The sequence below is a fragment of the Chionomys nivalis genome, chromosome X (assembly GCF_950005125.1).
Source record: "Chionomys nivalis chromosome X, mChiNiv1.1, whole genome shotgun sequence".
Lineage (NCBI taxonomy): Eukaryota > Metazoa > Chordata > Mammalia > Rodentia > Cricetidae > Chionomys > Chionomys nivalis.
In genome coordinates this window covers 44,669,020-44,694,139 of record NC_080112.1, presented here as the reverse complement: position 1 = coordinate 44,694,139, position 25,120 = coordinate 44,669,020, and the positions used below count along the sequence as shown (strand labels likewise).

General features: G+C 39.4%; 1 protein-coding gene across 14 annotated transcripts in view; it reads right to left on the bottom strand.

The window, feature by feature from the left end:
- LOC130867386 (F-box-like/WD repeat-containing protein TBL1X) overlaps positions 1 to 25,120 on the bottom strand; it is a 188,471-nt gene that overhangs the window by 22,770 nt on the left and 140,581 nt on the right. For 6 of the 14 annotated variants that reach the window (XM_057759327.1, XM_057759321.1, XM_057759319.1 and 3 more), the window contains 4 exons: positions 5,985 to 6,079; positions 3,449 to 3,502; positions 2,408 to 2,544; positions 668 to 723 (listed from right to left, as the gene is read on the bottom strand). In XM_057759327.1, coding sequence (XP_057615310.1) covers positions 668 to 723; positions 2,408 to 2,424 — 73 coding nt within the window. In that variant the 5' untranslated portion in view covers positions 2,425 to 2,544; positions 3,449 to 3,502; positions 5,985 to 6,079. Of the gene's footprint in view, positions 1 to 40; positions 98 to 663; positions 724 to 2,407; positions 2,575 to 3,448; positions 3,503 to 5,984; positions 6,080 to 25,120 lie in introns of those variants that run through there. The other 8 variants (XM_057759324.1, XM_057759320.1, XM_057759332.1 and 5 more) reach the window with 6 other exon arrangements.

The following is a 25,120-nucleotide window of genomic DNA, read 5'->3' as shown; positions in this document are numbered from 1 at the left end:
TTATTCAAAGGGGCCACGTGAATGAGTCAGGAAAACATACCACAGTCATCACGTAGACTCAGGCCCTGTTTCCTAGTAACAGTTCACATCACTGATTGTCACTCAGGAAAGGAGAGGCTGACAAAACCCAGCAAAGGAAGCAGCAGTGCGAAACCCATGCTGGCCATCTGGTATCCGGTCACTTGCAAGTGGAAACCCAGCTCTCCTTTAAGACTTGACTAGTTAGTAGGATGGCACCCACTTCAGCCTGGAGCTCTGATAGGCTCCAGGAAACTTTCTGCAACCCTCCTAGTTATGAATAAAAGAGAACATTTGCTATGTTCATAGATATATGCCCAGCCTCAAACAGAATGGGGAAGACAAGAGTGTTTCATCTGAGTTTATTTTCTCGCCTGAACTAGTTTTCAATAGACATCTTCAAGTAGTTGATGTGATGTCTTTGGAGTTGGAATTGTACAGGAAAGGAAATAAAAAAATTCCATTTGTAGTTGAATCCACAACTTATCAATCCCCTCTCCCCCCTTTCCTGTCCTGCAAAACAAAAGAAAAAAGAAAATGGCATTAAGGTTGATGGCATCTCTGAACCTCCTGCACTAGAGAGAAGTATCAACAGAAATAGTAATTTGGTGTTAAAGACTTCAAGAAATTAAGAGAACATTATACCTACTGTTTTTGTTTGTCTGTCTTCTTTTCAAGACTTTAAGGTTGCAGAAGTTTCTGTTCCTTCACAAAACAGGTCAAGATTTAGTATCCACAGACCGTTAAGTGATTTATTTATTATCAGTTTTCAGGTGTGCTTAACAGAATTTGATAGCTATTAATCGTTGGGAAACAAGACGATTGCGCAAAATCAACAAGCTCTAAATTGCTATGTAATATCTTTAAAAATGGAAACTGGAGACTTCCCTATCCCAGAGAGATGGTGCTGCTGTAAATTCATTACTTGCCACCAGAGGGCAACCTTGTTCTGCAGTGAAGAAGATGGTGCAAGGTGCTCAAATTTTAGCGTGGGTGATACATCTGATATGTAATTATATGGCAAAAATTCTCCTTTCACAGTTTGTCTCATGATGCAGAGAACTTTTATGGCCATGACAAACTGTCTGTGTTTCTCAGGGAGGTAAGAAAGTGTCTTGTTCCTGCTATTAGGCTGCTGTTCTTTATGTTAAAAGAACCTGCAGTACAAAGGAACAAGTACTGAGACTCAGACTTAGGGGTCCTGTTTCCACGAGGACCCAAGATAGCCAACCAGCGGATGAAAATGGTCTCAAAGTACCCCTTCCAGCAAGGACAGAGATTCCAAATGCATTACATGCATGTATGGATACTAAATAACTTTTCATAAGGGTACTTCTCTCTGCTGTATTAGTCTCAGCAGCTCTCACCTCCCTGGCTTCTTTCTCCATAACATCTTTAGTCTCTAAGTTAAATTCATGTGCATTCCATAATCGGTAGTATTTCAAGACAAAACTCTTAATTATAGGGAGCTGGCTTTCAGAATTTTCTTATGGCCACAAAAATGAACTAATACAATGATCCTTGAGTCCTCTCTGTCTTTCCTGTTCTACGGTAGATGTTTCTTTATTTGTACATCAGATTAAAAATGGGGTAAAGGAAGGAGATAAAACCAAAAAGGTGGCCATATTCATTTTATAGTTTGATCCCAATTGTGGAAGATTTGCAAATGAGGAAAGGTTGGGAAGAAATAGCACAGTGGAATAAAATGCTGTCATTAAAACAATATTTAGGAGAAAATGCCTGTGCTAGTGTGCAGGGAAAAAAAGTAGTAGATGTGGGTTAGGGAGGTGGCTCAGTGGGGAAAGCAGCACCTGACATATACCTCTGGTCTCTGAGAGAGCCTGCTTGTATCAAGAACAAGCACACTCCCAGTCATGGGTGCACACCTTTATACCCCACCCCACCCCCACACAAATCGATCAATCAACAAAAAAAAAAAAAAAAGGTGTGTGCATGGTACTACATTTTGCTTTTCTTTGTGTGTTTACACTCTCATCTTCATTCGTAACTAGCTCTAGGGATAGTTATATTAATTTACATCACTATGTGGTGCTTTTTGTATTTTCCATTTTCTATTACAAACATGAACTGTTTTATATTTATTAAAATATAATTAAAATCCAGCAAAGATTAAGTATAGGATTGAGAAAGGAGAAGAAGGGAGTCTTCTATTAGAAAAAGAACTCTGCTTTTCACATAAGATTATCCTCACCAAAAGGCATGCCAAGAAAGTTGTATTGTGCCTGGCTGCCTTATTTACGTTAATTAAAATTTGCCCTCCCAAGATTTTCTTCTAGACCCCATGTACACACCCATGACAGATGCTAATGTTACACAAAAGGCATGCAAGGAGGCAGACCCAGAAGGCAACATTCTTGGACACGTTTACCTGGTAAGAGCAGACATCTGCTAAGGAAGTCCACTTCACACTAGTGGAGGATGTGCACAAGCCAAGCAGCAAGATTTTCTTAAAATCTTCTCTTCTAAACACAGATTTCTGTCCCCCACGACTGGCAAATCAGGAGGCTTGGAAGATACCAACAGACAGACATAAGCCTGTCTGGGAATCAGGCTCAGCTATAATTGTTGAGGCTTGGCCCCAGTGACCTACCTCCTCTACCTAAGCCTCACTTCCCAAAGTGGCTACAACCTCTCAAAACCATACCACTCCGTATCTGGGGACCAAGTATTCAAATACACAAACTTGTTGGGGCATTCACATCACAATATCTGAAGAGCCTCTTCTCTCTACCTGCATTCACAGGCAATTACATTTGGTGATTAAGTGTTTACCAGTTTAAATTCCACAGGCAAAAGACTGATAACATTTTTGTGGTTTTGTTTTATTGCTTGTTTATTTTTTTGAGACAGGGTCCTGTTATACACACCAGGTTGTTATATACACAATTTTCCTACCTCAGCTTCCCGAGTCCTCAGATTAAAGGAATATATCACCATACCTGGTTCAAGACTGGTAATACTTTGTGTGGTATTTGTGTGGAGTATGTGTCTAGGCACATATGAGATATAGGGGTGCACATGCACATATGTGCAAATTCAGAAGCCAGACATAGAGAATGGATGTCAATTTCTATTGTTCTCTGCCTTAATTTTTGCCACTGGGTATCTCACTGAACCTGGAGGTTGCCATTTGGGGTAGACTGGCTGGCCAGTGGGCCTCTGGGAATCTACCAGTCCCTCCCCTGCCTCAGAACTAGGTTTACAAGAGGGCACACAGGACCACCACAAGATTAGGAGACAGAGGAGGGGAGAGGAGGGGCCAGTCTGTGACTTTGGTAGGCCTTGCCTCTTAAATATATACTACCACACTGCTGCCAGCACCTAAACCCTTGGGACACACTCAAACCACTGGAGTCAGTATTTACTGCACCCAATTTCGACTTGGGTATTATTAGGTCCTTATGCTTACCTGACAGGCACTTTACCATCTGAGCCATCTCCCCAGCCCCAAGACTGATAATATCTGAAATGCAAAATAAAATAAAAAGGCAACAGCAGCAGTGAGCAGGGTTCCTCAATCTCAGTACTGACAGCAGAAGGCAGCACCTTCTTTGTTGTAAGTTATTCCCATCAAGGGCCTTTGTGGAGCATGTCCCTGACAGTTGAGATTTTAGCTCCAACTCAAAGGGCTACAGCTTAAACAATTGGGAAACCACTGTGTTCTTCTACCTTAAAGTTAGCAACCATTGCCAGAGTCTATATATATAAGCTGATTGACCTTCAGCAAGTTCAAATGGCTTCAACATATCACTTGACCCATAAAACATAAACCATTAGAAGATGTTTGCTGACCACTATGGACTGAATGCAATGGTTTGAGTATGCCCCCAAGGATTCAGATGCTGGAAGCAGTGTGATAGTAGACATATAAGAGGCAAGCCCTCTTGAGGTCACAAACTGGTCCCTCCCCTCCTCTGTCTCCTGGTTTTGTGATGTAATCCCCTCTTGCATGCATTCCTACCAGTGTGATATGATGACCATGAGGTTAATACAGCTACAGGGGCCCCTGCATGAGCCAGACCTATACTGTTTGAACTTTAAGATTCCAGAACTGTGAGCTAAACAAACCTCTATTTTAGTAAGTAGCCAGTCTCACATATTTCCTTTTACTAACAAAACACAGACTAAAACAATAACCCCACCCACCCAATCTCTCTTGGTCTTTCCTAGGCAGGTTTTTCCATTTTTACTACAGAAAACAACTGCTTCGGCCCATCCTGCCTAATGATGTTTATAGTGACATCTCTAAGTGGACAAACCTCACAAACACACCCGACTATTTTAACAAGAGGTCCAAGAAAGGACTATGAACAAGGGATGCTGATCACTACATACTCAATACAACACCTAATCAAAACATTGAGGCAGAATAGTTCCCCTTCCTCATGTTTTCCTTGACTAATCAAAATACAGTCCAAAAGTTCCCAAAACAGGGGGCTGAAGAGGTGATTCAACAGTTAAGAGGACTGGCTGCTCTGTCAGGACTCAGGTTCTATTCCCAGCACCCCCATGGCGGCTCACGATCTCTAATTCTAGTTCCAGGGGCCCTGATGTCCTCTTCTAGTGGGCTCCAGGAACAGATGTGTTGTACAAACATACATGCAGGCAAAACATCCCTACACATAATAAATTTTTTAAGCTCCAAGTATTGATGGACACTACAGTCACTTAAAAAAATTAGTAATTCTCCACTATTCCAGATCTGGAAACTATCATATGGTCCAGAAACCCTACCCTGAAATAAATACACCAAAGAAATAAAGCATGTCCACACAAACACTTTCATTCAAGTGTTCAGGACCTTATTTTCTAGAGCAGACAAAAGATGCCCATCAACTAATAAACAGAAAAGGAAATCCAAAACTGCCTGAAATATTATGTATCTTGTTTTATTAAAAGTTAAACCCATTTTCACTAGTTCTATTTTAACTTCTGAAAATGACACTGTAATATTTTCCAAAGGTCTATTTAGTGCATGGGTGTGTGTGGAGCACATGTGGATATGCATGAGCACATGTAGGTCAGAGGTCAAGCTCATGTGGAATTACACACACAACTGCCTCATGTGACTCTTACATGGATGGGTTCTGAATCCAGGTTCTTATGCTTGTAAGGGGTCATCTTGTGTTTAAAATTAGAAAAGCTTTGTGGGGTTTTAAAGTGAATCAGTTACTTTAAAAGGCATTAAAAAGGAAGCTGAACATATAAAAATATGTAAGTAAAACTCTAAAATAAAAAGGAACAATTATTTGTTTGTTTGTTTACCTGCTTATTTCACTACAGTGCTAAGGATGAAACCCAGGGCTTCATGCATGGTAAGCAAATGTTCTACAGTTGAAGTGCACTCTAACTCCAAGGTAAAAACTTTACAGCATCAGTTTTATTTTGGATGTGCATTTAACTTGATCAGTTGGTGTGCACACCACTGTCTGCTCTCGGGTAAATTCTGGTCTGACTAGATTTATGCAGAGTAATGACTTACTACAAAATTTCAAAGTCAGCCAGCAAGTCAATCTGTAGACAGATAGTAATCATATTCACAAACTAATGAAGCAGAACATTCACATGTGGTATCCAAATAAAAGCTATACTCCTGTGCCCCATCCCAATAAAAGTTGCAGCTTACATGTAGCTATTGCATGATATTAAAAAGAAAGACTGATTATTGAAGGTGTTGTCTCCTTATAGTGACACTTGGAGAAGCTTATTTTAACTCAGCCAAGATCCAAAACTTTTAGACAGTCATAAAAGGTAAAAAGTAACCATGGAAACCATAGTAGGTTACTGATATTCCTTCCTTCCTTCTATCCTTCTCTCCCCCCTCCTTCAATTTCAGCAGAAAGACCTGCAACTTCTTCCTAAAATATAATTTGAAATCAAGTACCGAGCTTTGCAGAATGGATGGCAGGCACAAAACAGAGGGACCCCATGAAGGAGGGGCTTACCGTCACAGTGAGTGCATGTGTAGATCTCTGAAGCAATAGGCCACCCAGCATCCAATCATGGACCTTGAGAGGTACCCACAAAGACCAGGACCACCCTGCAGAGAAACAGAAATACTTGTGAAACAAATGTCATAAAAATCCATGAATCCATGCCCTTCTCACTCCTATTGTCCCTTTACTGATCCTTCCCATCCTAAGTCAAATTTTACATTTTATTCATTCACTTTTGTCTTCACCTTTTGTATTAAGATACAGGTTCTAGATTCATAGAATACAAAATGGAATAGGGATTAAAATAGCTGGTCAGGAATTATTATACACGTAGCAACTCTGACATGATAAAAATCACTACTAGCACAGATTCTGCTGGTGCTGCTTTCTTTCACTTAATAATAATGTCCTAGGAAGTACCTTAGTTTTATGACAGTAGTTTATGCAACCTGTGCACACCCTCAGGTAAAGACATGCATAACATTTAGAGTAAGTCTAGCATGTTTGTTGGTGCATCGGCATGCCTGCTCATATTGTATCTTTGGCTCCTCTAAAAGCAAAGGCACTATCAACTAATAAATGTCTTTATTCTTTTGTTTCCCTCGGTGCTAGGGGTAAAACCTAGAGCCTTGCAGGAGTCAGGCAAGAGTTCAATCATACCCCAGCTCCATTTCAACCTTTTGAGTGATGTTTTTTTACAAACTGCCATTTCAAAGGGCTCTGCCTGAATTTACTTCTCTATTTTTACCTACTTGTTTACTAATTTACTTAGTACCTATCTGTGTGTGCACTTGAGGCCCCCAGAAGACAACTTTCCAAAGTCAGTTCTCTCCTTCCACCATGTGTATCCCTGGTATCCAACTGAGGCTAGTTAACAAGCTTGCTGCTGGGTACATTAACCCTCTGAGCCATTTTGCAGGACCCTGAAGTAATTCCAAAGAAGCTAGGCTCCTACTTTATGAAAACATCATACTGTACATCATACCAACATTTTCTTTAAGGGGCTCAGTGGTGAGGAGCACTGGTTGCTTCTGCAGAAGACCCAGATACAATCCCCAAATTCTATATGGTGAGCTGGCTCATAACTGTAACTCCTGTTCCAGGAGATCCAATACTCTCTGGCCTCTATAAGCATGACACATGAATGTGGTACACATACATACATGCAGAAATTCACACATACACATAAACATTTTAAAAAACTTATTTATTTGTTATTTTTCAGTAACTAGGAACACAAATCAGCTAACCAATAATTGCCTGACAAGATGTACTCCTAGCCTTGTAAAATTTCTTTAATTATAAATGAACCCAGCTTCTGGAGTTCAAACTATCCAAAACCATTGGAAAATGCAAGAACCAAGGAAATTAAATTCCTGCCTCTCAAATTCTTGATCATCTTGAGCAATAGCTGAAAGGTGCAGGTTTGTTGTTAACTCAAAGCCACCAGTGAAGCTGTGAGGGAGGGTGCTGCTTATTACCCATCATCAACTGTTTTCAGGAAACTCAAACAAATCAGTTCTACAAAGTTATGTTTATAGTTCTGCTGTTTAAAAGAAGGAAATGAAAAAGATTTGACAGTCAAGTTCACAGACATCCAAGTTTCATTCCAATATTAAAAAAGAAAGAAATCATAAGAATCTAAGAAAATAAAAATTCACCTACAAAAATCTCTGAATGGAAATTAAAAGGCACTAAACCACACTGAACGAGGCAGAAATTTGCTTATAAAATAAAAACAAATAAATGCAGTGGGAAAGAGGGACTGGAGAGATGGCTCAGCAATTAAAGAGTACTCTGCTCACTTGCAGAGGACTGAGGTCAATTCACAACACCCACATGGCAGCTCCAATTATCTGTAACTCTATTTCCTGAGAATATTGGCTTCCTCTGGTACTGCATATGCATGTGACACCTATACACACATGCAGGCAAACACTCATATACATCAAATACAGATAAAAAAATCTTTTTAAAAAGGAAAAATGTGGTGGAAAAGCACAAAACTCTTTGAAGGAAGCTGAAGGGGAAGGAAATGACTACTCAGAGTATGTTGTAAATTAGGGGGTGGGGGATAAGCCTTATGATGAAATAGCTAAATGCTACAAAGTATCAAAATATAAGCAGCTGTCACCACAATAAGCTCCAAATTGCCTGTAAATTAAAAGATTAAACCCTATCATAATTCAATAAGCAATTAATATACTAACAGTTCCTATTACAAGCTGTTCTGGAAAAAAAAAAAAACTTCAGAACTGAATCCCTTTTCCTAGGTCCAAGACAGATGGTAACTCACAAATCAGAGTTTCAAAACTGAAAACTATCTTTTATATATGTTATGAAACTCTGTAAGCCTAATTGATTTTATCATCTGTGTGTGATCAACACACACACACAAACACAAAGGGGAATTATAACTTTGGTTAATGGCATTCTTCTGGTTATACAACCTGTCAAAAATAATTAGTTGATTGCTGAACACAGTAAATTAAAATGAGAAACCAGTCCTTTAATAGCTGGTTTAGACTGATTTCCCCATGATTAGTACCATAAACAGAAGAATCATCAATAGTTGATGTTCTCAGGGCTGGCGAGATGGCTCAGTGGATGAAGTGCTTGTTTTGCAATAATGAGGACCAGAGTTCAGATTCTCCAGAATCCATATAAAACCTGTGCATGGCACTAAACATCTGTAACCCCAATGCTGTAGGCCAGGGACAAGCAGATCATTGGAACTCACTGGCCAGACAGTCTAGCCAATCAGTAGCTCCAGGTTCAGTACAAGTACAGATTTGCCTTGGTCATGGTGTTTTATCAGAGCAATAGAAAAACAACTAAGAAACTCATTGTATTTTTACTGTTTAGTTATTTCCCTAAATTGGACACAGAATTCCTGGAGCATAAGGTAACCCCCAACCTTTCCACTGAATCCTGTGCTTCCTTCCGTTATGTTATTCAAAAAGAATCATTTTTATGTCTCCTGCTAATAGAAAGAATACTATCCCATGTTGATCTCTGCACTCTAGGTTGGACACGCAGTAATTACAGTAAATGTAATCTGAAGGAAGGAGAGGGAGAGAGAGAGAGTAGGAGGATGGATGGACCATATATGGTCACAGAACTTTGCAGTAGTTGATAACACAGATTAACACAGTAATCACACAATCTCTCTGCCACATTTGTTTTCTTCCTTTCTGTCTTTATTGCAAAATACCAGAAGGAAGTAAAATATTTTCACAAGGATATTAGAGTTCAGAAAGATTTCTTTGGAAGTTTTCCTGTGTGGGTTGGAATTCAGGGACCTGCACACGCTATGCAAGTTCTCTACCAGTAAACAGCATCCCTGCCCCGTTCTACTCTTCTTCAGTGACAGCATTTCACTAAATTAATGATGCAGAGTAGCCTGGAAAATGAGATCCTTCTGCCTCAGCCTCCTTAATGCTGGGGCTACAGGATTTTAAGTAGGTACTCTTTCTACACCCCTGGTGACATCTCAGCACACTGATGTCCTATCTGAGCATGCCTGATCCAGTATTCACCTATTTTTCTACCCTCTAACTCTTCATCCAGTTACTGTTCAACACGGCTGAGAAGTCACAGATGTAGCTAAATGTCCAAACTCAGGAATACCCTCTGTTAAGGCCCATTATAAAGTCATTCCCACTTTGTTCTAAACCCTGTTTATTACTTTACAGAGCTTCAGAACAGTTCTGCACATTTGAAAAATACTCTGAAGAGTTTTTAGTTGTTGTTTTTTTTAAATGTACATTTGTGTTTTGCCTGCATGTGTATCTGTGTGAAGATGTTGGATCCCGGAGTTACAGACAGTGAATGTGCTGGGACTAGTTATGAGTGCAGGGACTGTGGGCCAGTGCTGGGACCACAAATGAGTGCTACAAAGAGTACTTGGGATTACAAATGAGCTTTGGGATCACAGGGATTTCAGGTATAGGTACTGGATTTAGTTAGGCTTTTCTGTAGGCTGTGGGGATCCAAAGCCTGGTCCTCATCCTCGTCTAGCAAGTGGTACCCCCACTGAAGCACATATGATCACATGGATCTTTTAAATTGCATATAAGAAACCATAGAGATACACAACAAATGATATCTCAAAGTGTGTTCCTCAAAGGCAGTCAGTCATTTTGGGAATTACATTCTTAGCCTATGAGAAGAGCATTAGCAATTAAAAGACTCCTCCTTAAAAATGATGTCAAATTTAAAAATATTTTCCTCACAAGAGGAAATCCTGCCTTCAAGACTCATTTATCCCAATACAACAAGAACATTCCAATTGGAGCTCGCTATAACTAAATATACCCCAGCATCCTCAAGATTGCACTTTGTTTTTAGTTGAAGTAAAATGAAATCACTTAACATAAAATTAACCATTTTGAAAATGTGCACTTTGGTGGTATTTAGTACAATGACATCTTAAGGAATCACCACCCACAAAACACTTCTATCACACTAAAGGAAAACCTTCCTCCTACTCACAGTCATTCTACCCCTCTTCTTGGGAGTATCAGAACTGCTAGTTGGATATTTGTGCCCATGGATTTGCCTACTCTGCACATTTCACATAAATACACATCACACAGTGACCATTTGTGTCTGGCTTCTCTCACTAACCATATTTCTAAAGCTCTTCCTTCCGCAGCAAGGATCTAGCCTCATTCCTTTTTATGGCCTTGCACCATGTTGTTTGTGTTAAGTGACTTCCCTTCCAGGGGCCATAAGGCAATGTCAGGAGAGACCAAGTAGAGGTGAGCTTCAGGACAGTAACAGAGAGAAACAAATGCACATATGCACACACACATATGGTCCATCTGTTCTCCAAAAGAAATATAAAAATCAATGTGCAATTCCCAATAGGCTCTGGAAACCTGAAATCTATGACAGTATTTTACTGATACAAAAGTATGCCAAGATGCTAATGACTTAAAAAAATAAGTATAATAATAGTTACAAGAAGTAGGGCAGGTCTCCATGAACCTTTATCCACAGGGAATTAAAATCAGGCCACCATCCTCAATTTTCCTTTTACTCATGAAACTATGACATGGGCACAGGAAGGTGAAAACTGACTATCTGAATTGTTTTCTCAGATCACCTATCATTTTATTGATTTCTTTATGTAAAATTACTGTGGAATGACTTTCCCTCAGACCAGACCACAGCTTATTAAACTGTATGTGTATGATCCCATATGGTGTCACGTAACCAAATGGAGAGCTTACCAAAAACAATTGGCAATAGTCCAAGGTTTCTGAAAGTACAACCAAGAATCAATTCAAACTTGTAAAGAATACAAGGGGCTCCCAGCAGGGCTCACCCATGCTGTGTGTGTGTAACCTCACTTCAACTTTGGTTCTGAACAAACAACACATGTACTGCCCATGTCTCCACCACACTCTCTGGACTAAGACTGTTATATGTTATGATCTACAGTGCTTTCCCCAGGTATACAGACTTCTGCTCTCATAGAAACTGCATGACTTAATTATGGACAAAGACTTCATATTTTTCTATACCACTGCTCAGCATGCAGTATCAAGTTACTATATTTTTGGATGTCATAAAAACTGATGTCTGAGTTGCTGAACTAAGTTTCTCCCCTCTTCCCTGTGTATACGCAGGTTTGACTTCTGTGTAGAAGGCCTCGAGGTGGATCCTAGGAATCATCTTTGATTTCTCCTCCACCTTACTGATTGAGGTAGGGTCTCAATCAAATCACTAAGATGGCTACTCTTCCTAACCAGCTTGCTCAGGGAAATCCCAGGATAGAATTATTACAGGTGGGGATCCAAACTCAAGTCCTCATATTTGCTTTGAACACTGAGCCATCTCCCAAGATCGGACATCAGTTTCACAAAGTAATAATAATAATGACAACAGAAATAGTGGGATGTTGCCTTAGGACAGAAATTTCCAAAATTTTCTGAAATGCCTTAAATATTTTGTTCTACATATTTATACAAAGTGGCATTCTTGGCAATGAAGATTATAAATTCAAAATATTGATCAACTTTGAAAAACCAATGAAGATAGCTCTACATAATGCCACAACATGACTTAATTTTTATGTAAAATTAGGCACATCCTTCTTATTAGTATAAAAATCTGCTTTCATGTTAATGATAGTTGTACCAAAAAATTTTTTTAGAATAAATTTGTTTATGATTTATCATCAGTAAATGTTTTATATTTACTATATATGCAAAACTGTGTAAAACTTACATGGGCAAAAAGGTTTCATGAGTAGAATTACAACAAAAGAAGCCTGACTTCGGCACAGTCTTTTTGTCATTGTTGTATATGCCCTATGTTTAGACACATTCCTGAATAAAGAAGAAATCTCTTCCTTTTTAAACTTAGATTTATAGCGTATATGTATGGTACTGCCATTCTGAACAATAACTCTAATTTTGTATACAAATTCTGAGGGCCTAAATTTAATGTCCTTTAAAAACTGAGCCTATATAGCATAAACACAATGGACAGCTATAAATTTAAACCAAAGATCACTGAAGAAATATATAATTTAAAAATAGTATAGGTAAAGTGATAAAAAAAATTACTGTTTCATGTCTACAGGCTGAATTGGAGTCAGAGTGTCTCTGTGGGACGGGGTAACATTTCAGTGATGTTATCTGCAGGTGGCATTCTTGGTTTATGACATCAATTTTCCCTTAACATGTGGAAGGAACCCTCTGTGACAGGGTCTGAGCAATATTTGAACATATATTTAAGATAGGAAAAATGGGAACTGGAGGGATGGTTCAGCAGTTAAGAAGACTAGCTATTCTTCCACAGGACCTGGGTTCAATTAACAGCACCCATAGGTGGCCAGAACCACATGTAACTCCAGTTCCTGGTATACCTGTGGTACTCAGAAGTACATACAAGGGAGAAGCAAAAACACCTAGATAAGTAAAAACTTAAAAAAAAAAAAGATTTTAGAAAACCTTTTAAGATTACTTACCGAGTTTTCATAGTAAATTAGCAGGTACTGCCAACTGCTGTTGATAACACAAGTGTTCAATGTTCTACATGATACCTACAAACAGGCAAGTGCTTTCTTGGTAACCCAAGTCTGCAGGATGCAGAAAGTCAAGACCTAGTTAAAAGCACATGAAAACACAAACGCAGAATTTTCCACCATTATCTTCCCAATTTGTGTTAGAATTCATAAAAATGAAAGGAAAAACCGCAGTTAACTACAGGAATCAATAGTCAGTGTTTATAACATGTATACAAATGAAACATGTGACAATAGTTCAAGACTAGAGATAGATATTGTGAAGTTCTAACATGATAGAGCAATGTCAACAGATATAATAGAGGATGACAAAGATGATGGCTATAAACACTAGAACCACACAACAAAAAAAAGTGAAAATTCAGCTAATCAAAGAACAGAATTGTAAAATTCTCTAATTCATTAAAGTATATAGGAATGGTAAAAGGAGAAAAACAAATGCAGAAAATGTAGAAACACAAAGTGAGTGGTGAGTATTAAGTGGTGTGTTGAAACAATACAACTGGGTGATAAGCCAAATACCACTGATGTCTATAACAAACAAACTGTGTGTGCATGTGTAAATGTATATGGTAATGATATATGGCATGCTTATTGTGATGATCATATCACTGAGAATATTTATATATTAATTACCTATATTCACATATATCAATAAACTGAATGTGAATGAATGTGAACCACACACATTCATATTAACCTATGTGGTAGTGTTAACTCTCAGCCTGACAGGTTCTGGCATCACCTGGGAGACAAGGCTTCAAGGCATACCTCTGAGGAACTATTTGGCCTCTGGGCATGCCTGTAATTAGCTAACATTGATTAGGCTAATTAAAGTAGGGAAGATCTATTATTGAGTGGCACCATTTCCTGGGCTGTGGTCTTGGACTGTATAAAAAAGTAGAGAGCTAACTGATTTCCCAGCTTCCTGATTGTGGATGAAAAGTAATCAACTGATCCAAGTTTCTGAGCCTTTGATTCCGTTTGAAGTGTGAGCCAGAAAAAACCTTTACGCCTTCAAGATGCTTTGAAAAAATTGTTTACTATATGTGCGTGAATGTTTTGCGCCTTTCATGTATGTCTGGGTATCACAGGCATACCTGGTGCCCTCAGGTCAGAAAAGGGCATCAGATTTCCTAAATATGGAGTTACAGATAGTTATGAGTCATCATGTGGGTAACTTGTACCTGGGTCCTCTGGTAGAGAAGCAGTGCTCTTAACTGCAGAGTCAGCTCTCTAGCACCTCCTAGTCGTTTTTTGTAGGGAGTATTTTACCATAGCAACAGAAAAAGAGAGTAATACTAATACTAGCTCTGAATACATATATTATACTCAATTTATCTTCCTGAGTTTTGTGACTTATTTCCTTACTGAGTCTGGAGAAAGTATTTTTAAAAAATAAAGACAATAGGGACTAGGAAGATGACTCAGTGGATATAGTGCTAGCCTTACAAGCATGAGAACTAGAGTTCAGATCCTCAGAACCCATGGAAAGTCAGATAAAATAGTGTGTAATTGTAATCTCAGTATGCTTACAAGAGGGTCCCTGGGATCTTACAGGCCAGCTAGCTAGAGGATAAAGCAAAAAAAGCGACCCTGTCTCAAACAAGGTGGAAGATGAAGACCCACACCTGAGGTTATCCTCTGGCTATCATATACGCATCCTGCTGCACTATCGCTCTCTCCCTCTCTCTCTCTGTCCTCCCTCTCCAAAACTAACATACAGGAGAAAATATAAACTGGATATGGAGGTGCATGCCTGTAATCCCAAGATTTATGAGGGTGAGAAGAGAGTATCAAGAGCCTGGGACCAGTCTTGGCTATATGGCAAGACTATCGCTTTTTTAAAAAAATGAGGTCCTGGCTTGGTGACTCAGATCTATAATCTGGGAGGTCAGAGCAGGTGGATCTCTTGAGTTCAAGGCCAGCCTGATCTACATAGCAAGTTCCAGGACAGCAAACACTACATAGTAAGACTTTGTCACAAACCATTTAAAGATTCTATGGAGTTCTGCCTATATTTAGTATGGTTGGTAAGTGAATATCCCATCATATACAGAGAGCACTCTACTGCAAGAAGACTGAAAAATGATCTGGCCACCAGGCTCCTTAAGGAGTACAGTCAAATCACACTGGGGCATTTGAGAGATTCACTTTCCTCATTTTCAAGGGGGTAATTCAGGCATCCACACACTCTACTGGGGATGATATTGGCAGGAGATAGAGAGTGCTGGGTAGCAGAAATCACACACAACTGCCACCATGTACCTTTATTGTGAGTGCTGTTCTCATTCTTCTTAATCAAAGAAAATGACGATGTTCTTCATCTTTCAAGTTATGCTCCTAAGATAGGCATTTTAATAAAGTCATTGGTTCACATTATAGACATCTAAGAACAAAGAAGCAACCAAGAAGTCCAGAACATAAATCAATGAAGGTAAAATGTACATCTTATTAGGCTACCATAGATGCTATGACTATACTATCAAGGCAAGTATTGTAATCTAAGTGGGAGCAGAGCCAATAAGAAGCAAATAGTCAGATGAGGACATGTTTGAAGGCATCTCTACCCACAAAGACAAACTATGGCTGAGGGGTCCTACAGGCATTAGTTTCCTGACCTCTACCATGAAGCAGTATCACCACAGCCTGGATAATCCATGTACTGCAAACACATGGAGAAGTTAAAATAGATAATCTACAGCTGTCATCAGGGTAAACACAGACAGACATTGCACACTGGGTCTAGAAAGTTCATGCACATCACTCCAGGGTAACACAGGTCTGCTTTCTGTCACTGAGGAACATACCAGTGAAGAGGAGAGGAACACAAGAGGGGCTGTGGCCCCGGATTCAGGTCCCTGGGATTTGTACCTTAGGAATTCCAAACTATGTTTTGATAAGGCTCCGAGAACATGGACACAATCAGCCTTGCAAAATCTTCCAGCTATTCTGAAGACAAATATTTTTCAATTCCTAACATAAACACTCAGATCTTCTGCAAAAACTGATCCCTCAGTGCCCTTTCTTACTGTCTGGTGTTGCTAATGGGAATGGACTCAGTGTGTGGAAAACACTAAACCAGTAAAAAGCAGGATACCCTCCAAAACCACATTCAATATGACTCTCTCAGGTATGTCAGTAATGTGGCTGCGGATCCCACTTTGCATATTACCTTTGTTGTGAATAAAGAACAGGGATACCAGCTTATTCTCAGAGGTGGCAGATACAAAGGAGATAGTTTACAGCGTGAGACCACTGGAACAAACACAAAGCAAGAAACCTGTCACTTAAAAGCCATGTTCATCATGTTTCACGGAGCAACTGACATATCTCTCATGAGATTCCAGGTATTATGTACGGATGCTATACAGTAAGCACCATACATTAATGATATAGACCATGTGAGATAATGGATCCAAGCTATACATATTTGCCACACAAGTCTGACAGCCTGAGTTCAATCTCCAGGAGCTACTTTGGAAGAAGAGAACTGATTCCTGTAAGTTGTTCTCTGACCTCCATTCCCACACTGTGGCACATCCATGCCCATACTCACACATCAGGTACTTGTATTTGCTGTCTCTCCTACCTCTCCTGTCCTCTCCCCTCACAATAATAAATAAATAATGTAATTAAAAAGAAAGAAAACTCTAGAAGAGTAGCAGGGCCAGGTACACAGAAGATAAGTTTTGCTCTTATCTAAAAGACCAAAAGAAGCTCAAACAGGGGTAAAAAATAATTTTAAATAACTGCCCATTTAATATCTTTCTAAGTAGGGGAGCAGAGTCCTATCCTATCATCACTGTTGGTCTTTTTAGGATTACTAGCCTGGGTATGCAGTACTAAAGCCAATACAAATACAATGAACTTCATTTGAAAGGATCAATAACACGTCAAGTACCATGTACTACAAAGATACATCTCATCTTAAGACTTGCAGGAAAATCTGACCACCTCCCCCAGAATCATCCACAGAAGCCTGACCATAGGTCACTGACATTGCATTCCATCGACATTCCATTATACCACATGGCCTGTGTCAAGATGCCTTAAATAACTCAAATAAATAAATAAATAGGGCCAAGGAGATGGTTAACTAGGTGAAAATAATAGTCATGCAGAGCCTGGCCTCCCAAGTTCCATCCCCAGAACCCATATAAGATGCCAGATGTTGAGATGCACAACTGTAACCCCAGAGCTGCTGCTCCTGGCAAGAAGCAAAGAGAAAACAGTCATTAGCTCAAAGGTCAGACAGCCCAGAATACCAAGCATGGCAGAAAGAGTAAGAGAGAGACCCTGCTGCAAACAAGGTAGAGGCAAGCATGCCCGTGCGCACACATACATACCATGACACAATGTGCCAGCATTCACACATAAATAAACAGGATAAAGAATATTCTGACTTCTCAATTTCTTTGTGTTTTACTCTAAAATCAAACTATTGACTACATTTCTTGTTCATATTAATCACACTCTCCTTATGCACAGCATAAGCTGCCTTGATTTTCCTGTCTCTGAATTCCAGTGTGGTCCTATTTCTTGGAAATTATACCCCATATCATTAGGAGGACACTGTCTCCCCAGCCATGTAAACTAACAAACTCTCTCAAGAGGAGTTTATTTCTTAGGGGAAGCTGTCATTAGATGAGCTACAGAATTTCTCATGAAGGCTGGGTATCTTGTAGGAAATAGTCCAAGCTTGCTGTGTTGATGAATGGGCAAAAGGCTCTCAACTTCTACTACATGAAGCCATAAGATACAATGCAGGTAAAGCCACACATGCAGTAAGGACACAATGAGTAGAACTGCACACACATCACCAGAATGCTGTGTAACCTTTTCTGTGAATCTGTGTGACATATATTTATATGCATGTTCACCACGAATGTAGGCACACATGTTTGTGGAGATCATCTCCCCAGGGTCTCTCTATTGAATTCAGACCCTCCCCAAATCCAGCTAGTTTACCTAGCTACCTTGCTCCTGAAAACCCCACCCTTCCTTTTCAAGCTAGCACTAGAGAGGTTGCAACATCACAACATTTAAGGTATACATAAACTGACCACATAAGGGGATGCTACACAGATTTGTCCTCTGTGTAACATAAGTTTTATTTTTTTAAAGAGCAAGGGGAGTTTAGTAAGGCAAAAAGGACCAAACAGGAAAAAAATGCTAGCAGATTTTGCTTCTGGAAGAGAACATTAAAATCTTTACTAACTCTCAAATTGAATTTGTGTGCATCCTGCCAATCTAACTACATGAATGGCACTCTCAACAGTTCTCCAGACTGGTTTCCCAGGTGATTTTATCTGCCTACCTTTCTCTTTTTTTAATCTTCTCCTCTTTCCAAGCAAAAGTGTCTTTCATACAAATAAAATTTCCAAATGCAGTGTCAGAAAAGTGAAAGCACAAGTGCCCCATTTCCTAGAAAAACTAAATTCCAAATGTGCTAGCTATTTTTGCAACTTTATTTTCCTTTGAGCCTGTCAGGCCCTAAAATAGTGATTTAAATAAAACAATATGCTAAAATGTAAGCTACACAGATATAGGTATGACGGTTGGAAATTATGTTCCTGACAAAAAAATCAAACACAAAGTGTAGTCCTAAACTGGAGGGCTGGGGAGATGGCTAGTGGGTAAAGCCCTGGACACAAAGATCTGAATTTGGATCCACAGGACCTATGGAAAAGCAGCTGCAGCATATATCTATAATTCCAGCAGATGTACAGAGAGATGGGAAGAGAAGACAACAAATCACAGGCCAACTAGCCTGGAATATGTAGCAGCGAACAAGAAACTGTCTGTCTCAAAAAAGTGTGGAAGCTAAGGACCGACTGAGGCTGTCCTCTGACCTTGAGATGCAGATCATGGGAGGCGCATACGTGCACACAAATATAGACACCAGATACACATACAAAATGTAAAACTAATAAAAATAACATGATATTGAGGACATAGTTCACAGAGGGAATACATGGTCTTTCAAATATCCCAGTGTGAAAACCACATTAGAATTCTCAGAATGACATTTATACCATTTAATAATATAATGGGTCAACTTAAAAAAGACAGTACCTCTTAGCTGCACACAAATCTTGTTCCCAAATTAAGCATGAACAAAGGAACAGAATTTTGAAGACTCATCCCAAGTTGGGCACCTTCTATCCCCTTGGGGTCTTAAACAACTATAATTGATTGCTGTAGATGGGCGTATCAGTCAACAGACATGTATGTATGTGAGTGTCTAATTTGGGTTAGCCAGTTAACTCTTTCCGCCCCACACATCTCTTATTTCTATTTTAAGACAAGGCTTCAAAATGGTGATACTGTCTGAAATAGCCTAGAACTATGGATTTGCCTGTCTTGGCCTCCTGAGTGCTGGGATTATAGACATCTGGTTCAAATTTATTCTTAGAGGATAGAGCAAAAACAGCCTGAGGCTATGTTTCCTCTGCTATCACCTCTCTATTTTGTTGTTGCATCAAACAGTCACATTCAATATAAAAAAAATATCAATGTGCAGAGTCAAGTTCCAGGAAGACTTCAATTATAAACAAAAATTTCTGAGTTTCAAAGAAACTGTATGTATCCTGATACATAGGTAAGTCTGTATTAGATAATATGACTACATTAAAAATGAACCTTTAAATCAGCACAAATATCAGAAACACTTAAACGTTCACATTTACTTCTATAGCATTAATAACAGCCAAGATATAAAATTGACCAGTCTATGTCTTAGAGTTCCTACTGCTATGATAAAACACCATGACCAAAGCAACTTGGAGATGAAAGACTTTATTTCAGCTTAGAACTGCTAGATACAATCTGTCACTAAAATAAGTGAGCAGGAACTCACTGAAGGCAGAAACTGAAAAAGAAGTCATAGTGGAGTGCTGCTTGCTGGTTTGCTCAGTGTTTTCGTATATAACCCAGCACCACCTGTCCTGCAGTTACACTACCCACAGTAGAATGGATCAATCCATATCAATCATTAATCAAGAAAATGCCCCCACAGACTTGCCTACAAAGCCAATCTTAATGGAGGAATTTTCTCAATTAGGATTCTCTCTTCCCAGATATGTCTAGGTTTGTTGACAAATATCAATCAGCACAGTATCTATCAACGGACGGATGAGTAAAAAACTGTGGTTTCTGTGTATGAAAGAGAGCGGATGAGGGAAGGGGAGGGAGGGGGAGGAAGGGATAGAGAAAAAAGAGGAGGGAGAGAGTGAGGGGAGAGAGAGAGTCCTATTCAAGGATAAAGAATGAATTATACCATTTGCTGGAAAATTCTGTTTAAGAAAAAGTAAGCCAGACTCAGTCAAATAATGCATGTGTTGTCACATATGTAGAATAGGGGGAGGGGTAAGAAAGGGAATTAATACTGTACAATATTAATTTTAAACTATTATGTAGCAGAGCTACCTTCAGAATTTAGTGTACCTTTAATGTATACCAGGGACATGAGAATCAATCAATATCATCTTAGGCTCCCAGATTAAAGGTGATACAACTTCAAGCCATTACTATTTCAGAGGTATAGAAGCCCAATTCCATAAGGTCCTTTCAGCTGTAGACGTTTGGGAATGAATCTCTAGAGATGCTAGGTTCTCTTTTTAATCTAGAAATGGTTGTATGTGGAAGCTGGTAATGTGCAGGCTCTTTGTAAATCTGTATTGATTCTATGAATAAAATTGTGACTCTGCATCAAACCTTGGCATTGTAACCCTAACTGCTGAGAAGTTCACAGCTTGGTAGTACATATGCAAACCTCTGAAGGTGTTTTTTAAGACATTAGACAAATCTCCACAACCTGTTTCTACCCTAGCCCATCAGTACCTAAAGCAGTCTTTTGTGTCATTTAGTGGTAGGGAGGGTGGGTGGGATGAAGCTAATCATTCAGGACTTAATTATTGTAATATTGGGCTTTCTTCCTTTGTTTTTAGATTGTTCCCTGCCCCACCTGTCTTTTCACCAGAGTATGAACTAGCTAGTTTCCAGGATCTACAGTTCCAGGCAAGGCAGAGTCTACATGATCTGTAATTACAGAGACACACTACTCGGGATCTAAACTGGACTTCTGCTGTAGTCTCACCACTTTTGGTAGTTTAACGGGTACATTTTCGAGTCTTCCATTTTGTGTGGAATGAGAACCTCTCCTTCAAATGCTGCGATGAACATCACAAAATAAAACATTGAAACCTAAAAAAAGAATGGACATTCTGGGTTGAAAGAGTTAAAATTATTTACAAAGCTCTGTTAAAGGCAAATTTATGCTGAAAGATTTAGCAAGAATTAAAGGGTTAAGGCTGGGCAAGGCAACCCAGTATGAGGAATAGGACTCAGGGACAGGCCCTACTTCCACCACTAGGAGTCCCATAAGTAGATCAAGGTAGACAACTGTCACACATACATGGAGGGCCTAGATCATGGCTGGGATGTAAAATAAGTGAATTTAAATTCATAAAAATAATTAAAGGGTTAAATTATTTTTAATGTTTTTAATTGAAATAAGAGTTTTATCACTGTCCCTTGAGCCCCATGACACCCCCATTATCAATATAATAGCTTCTTTTTTCTTTATTACATGTGTACATGTATGTGTGTACATACAAATACATATAATTCTTTTTTTCTGGTTCAGGGTCAAGGTGTCAGCCCTGAAAGCATACATACAAATAATACTATATGGACTCAGCAGGTTATATCTTGGATGAGATAATATGTGGACAGAAACATGGCATTTGCTAATCACTACAGCAACTACAGGAAAAACCAATTTCTCTTTGTAGACTTTTTAACAGAGAGACCCTGAAGAATGTTCTTTTCTCCGACTGAGCAAAAACAAATGATATTCTACACATTTCTTAAATTACATAGGTCAAAACTGTAACACTCCAACATACCAAAATAATACTATAAACTATGTTCAGCAATGGCTGGGGATACAGCTCAGTGGTAGAATGCTCACATCCTGTGCTCGAGACCCTGGGTTCCATCCTCGTTCAAACAATGTTTTAACAAGCTGTATGCTTCTTTGGTGAACAATGTCGTATTAAAACACAAAAATCACATTGATTTTATAAGGTTTCTGTTCTTAGCATCATGACATGCCAAGTGCTATGTGTGGCATGTGCTTTACCTGGTAGGATTCAAGGTGTTTGCCTGATTTGTGCATTGTTACCTTCCGTGCATTTCACCCAGTAACTGCCCAATGAATAGTCACTGGGTTGTTCAATCTGTTAAACAAAGAGCTAGTCACAAAGGTATAGGACCACAGTATGTGTGATGGTTAATAGTGATTATCAATTTGACAAGATCTAGAATCTCCAACATGAGAGGAATAATCAAGGTGAGGCTAGCCACTGGGCATGACTGTGAAGGATTACCCAGATTAGGTTAACAAAGGTAGAAGACTCACCCGGAATCTGAGTGGCACCACTCACTATATGGACTGGGAACTAGAATGAATAAAAAGGAGAAAATGAGCTGAGCCTTGGCCTCCATTTTCTGTTTCCTGAGACTGGGTGCAAGGTAGCAGATGTCTCATGCCCATTTCTGGAGCCATGGCTTCCTCATCATTATGTATTTTCACCAGACCAATGGGCCAAAACAAAACTTTTCTCCCTCTAGTTCCTATACAAATTTACTTTTTAAAAACAGGCATGATGGTGTACAAAAGTAATTCCAGGATCCAGAAGGCTGAGGCAGGAGGCTCCCAAGTTAGAGAGATGCCTGGGCCACAATAGTGAGACCTCATCTCAACATCTAAAGAACCCAAAAATATTATTACAGCCTTATACATTTCTTTTTCCTAGTACTCAAATTCCAAGACCAATAAAAGTGTCTTCACTTTTTACATTCACCAAATCTCAACTTGGATGTAAAATTTTCACTGAAAATACGTGACTGAAAGCTCATAAAATGCACACTTGAAAAGGGGAACTTTTCGGTCATAAAATTCTTCTCTAATTGGCTCACACACAAATTTTTAAATTACATGTCTACAGCATTTTTCTTCCTGAACCACTTCCAAATCCATTAATAACCACAAACTTGTCCTAGTTTAACACTAACCCTTGCCTAAAAATAGAGCAACTTTCCACTTGAAAAGTATTTTCCATTTTATGAGTTGGTTTGCCTAGTTTTAAAAAGGAGCCTGAGAGCTTCAGACCCTGACCATATCATCACTGTAACTGTAAACATACAACCAGATGACATGCAAAATCCAGTTCACATGGGTAATATGAAAGAAAGGGGGCAGCTATAGAAATTACATTATTCTACATAAACCAGGTATCTCTGATTTTTATGTGTAAGTGTATTTTTACTTGCGTGTATGCATTTGTACCGTGTATGTGCAATTCCTGCAGAGGCCAAAAGAGGGTGTCAGACTGTCTGAAATTGGAGTTAAAGTGTGTAAGCTGCCATTTGGTTCTAAGACTAGAACCCATCTTAAACTGTTCACTCCAGGCCCATTAAATAATTTTTTCAGATTTATTTTTATTTCCTTATATGGTGCTTTGACTGCATGTATATACCCATGTGTGCAGTACCAGCTGAGGTCAAAAGAGGGTGTCAGACACCTGAACTGGGGTCACAGTGTGTGAACCACCATAGTGGCTGCTAGAAATTAAACTTGGGTCAACTGCAAAGGCAGCAAATGATTTTGACTGGAGAGATACCTCTCTAGCCTTTAGGTAAAGTTCAATGTCATGGTGCTATTATATATGAAAAGAAGCCTTAGTATTAACACAGGGCCTGGTATTTAAATATAAATTTACTAGTTTCTTTCTACTATTTCATTCACGGCTGATTTCCAATTCTTACTGGGTGAAGAAAACAGGGAGTTCATGAAGACTGCAGGCTCTGAAATATGCTAATGGTAGCTGGGAATGTTGAAGAAGTACTTGAAATCTGTGCGTTCAGTCTATATGTAAGTATGCAAGCATGTCCCCAAATGTGCATGGAGGCCAAAGGAGGAAATGAGTGCTCTACTCTATCACGTTTGGCCTTATTCCCTTGCAGCAGTCTCTCACTGAAACTGGAGCTAGCCCAGCAGCCAGCAATCCCCTGTGATCTTCTCTGCCCCACAGCTCTGGTGTTGTAGACATTTTCCCCCACTGAACCATCTCCCCAGCTTCCAGAGGTGAATGTTTTCAAGGCTATATAATCACTGTTTTAGTTCTGTGCTCTCAGCATCCTTCTCTCTCCTTGACCAGTCTGAAACACATTAATAATCTCACAGTGTTCTTGCAAAAGAGAAGTCATCCCTAAGGAAAAATTTAAAAAGTAGTTTTCTCTGAAGTTACTTTTAATATACTAAATTAGTGTAACTTCCCTTAGACACTAGATCAAGTTGCAGGTAGAAGCTGTGGGTGTTGGAATAAAACGTTGTGGGCAAGTGGTTCCTGCACTGAGCTGACAGCCACCTCCCTGCATCAAGCTCTGTGACTCTTACATATTTTAGCTACTGCTGTAACAGGCAGCAAGGTGAACTATAAACACACAATGAGGAATGACTCTACCTATGTGAGGTTCCCTTGTATACTGAAACAATACTCATGTGATATAATTTATGACCTTCCTAACAGATGCCAAAGAGGACAAATGGTGACATTACTGAGGTCTCCCTTCAGTTAGTTGCACTAGTCAAATCTCAAATTTTGTTGGGTGACTCCCACTAAACTGTTCCACCTTGGACCACTCTCTGTTACTGTACTTATTCTTATTAAATCTTCTTTCAGACAGGACATCCTGTTGCTGACATTTCTCAGCTTTGTTACAAAATCTAATCATGTCTCACTCCTTAAAAACACAGGAGGGCCTTCAGAGATGGCTCAGTGGATAAAGGGCTTGGCATGCAAGCTTGGGGACAGGCGTTCAGATTTATAGCACTCATTTAAATACTGGGTAAGTGAGCTGGCCTGTCTAATTGTTCCAAGAGCAGAGAGAGGGGCATGATCCCCAAGGAAAGGTGGCTAGAAAGAACAGTCATACTGGCAAGCCATGGGCTCAACCAAAAAATTACCTCAACAAACAGTGTGGAGTAACCCAGGAAAGTTCTAGGTATCAATTGCTGGCTTCCCCACAGACACAC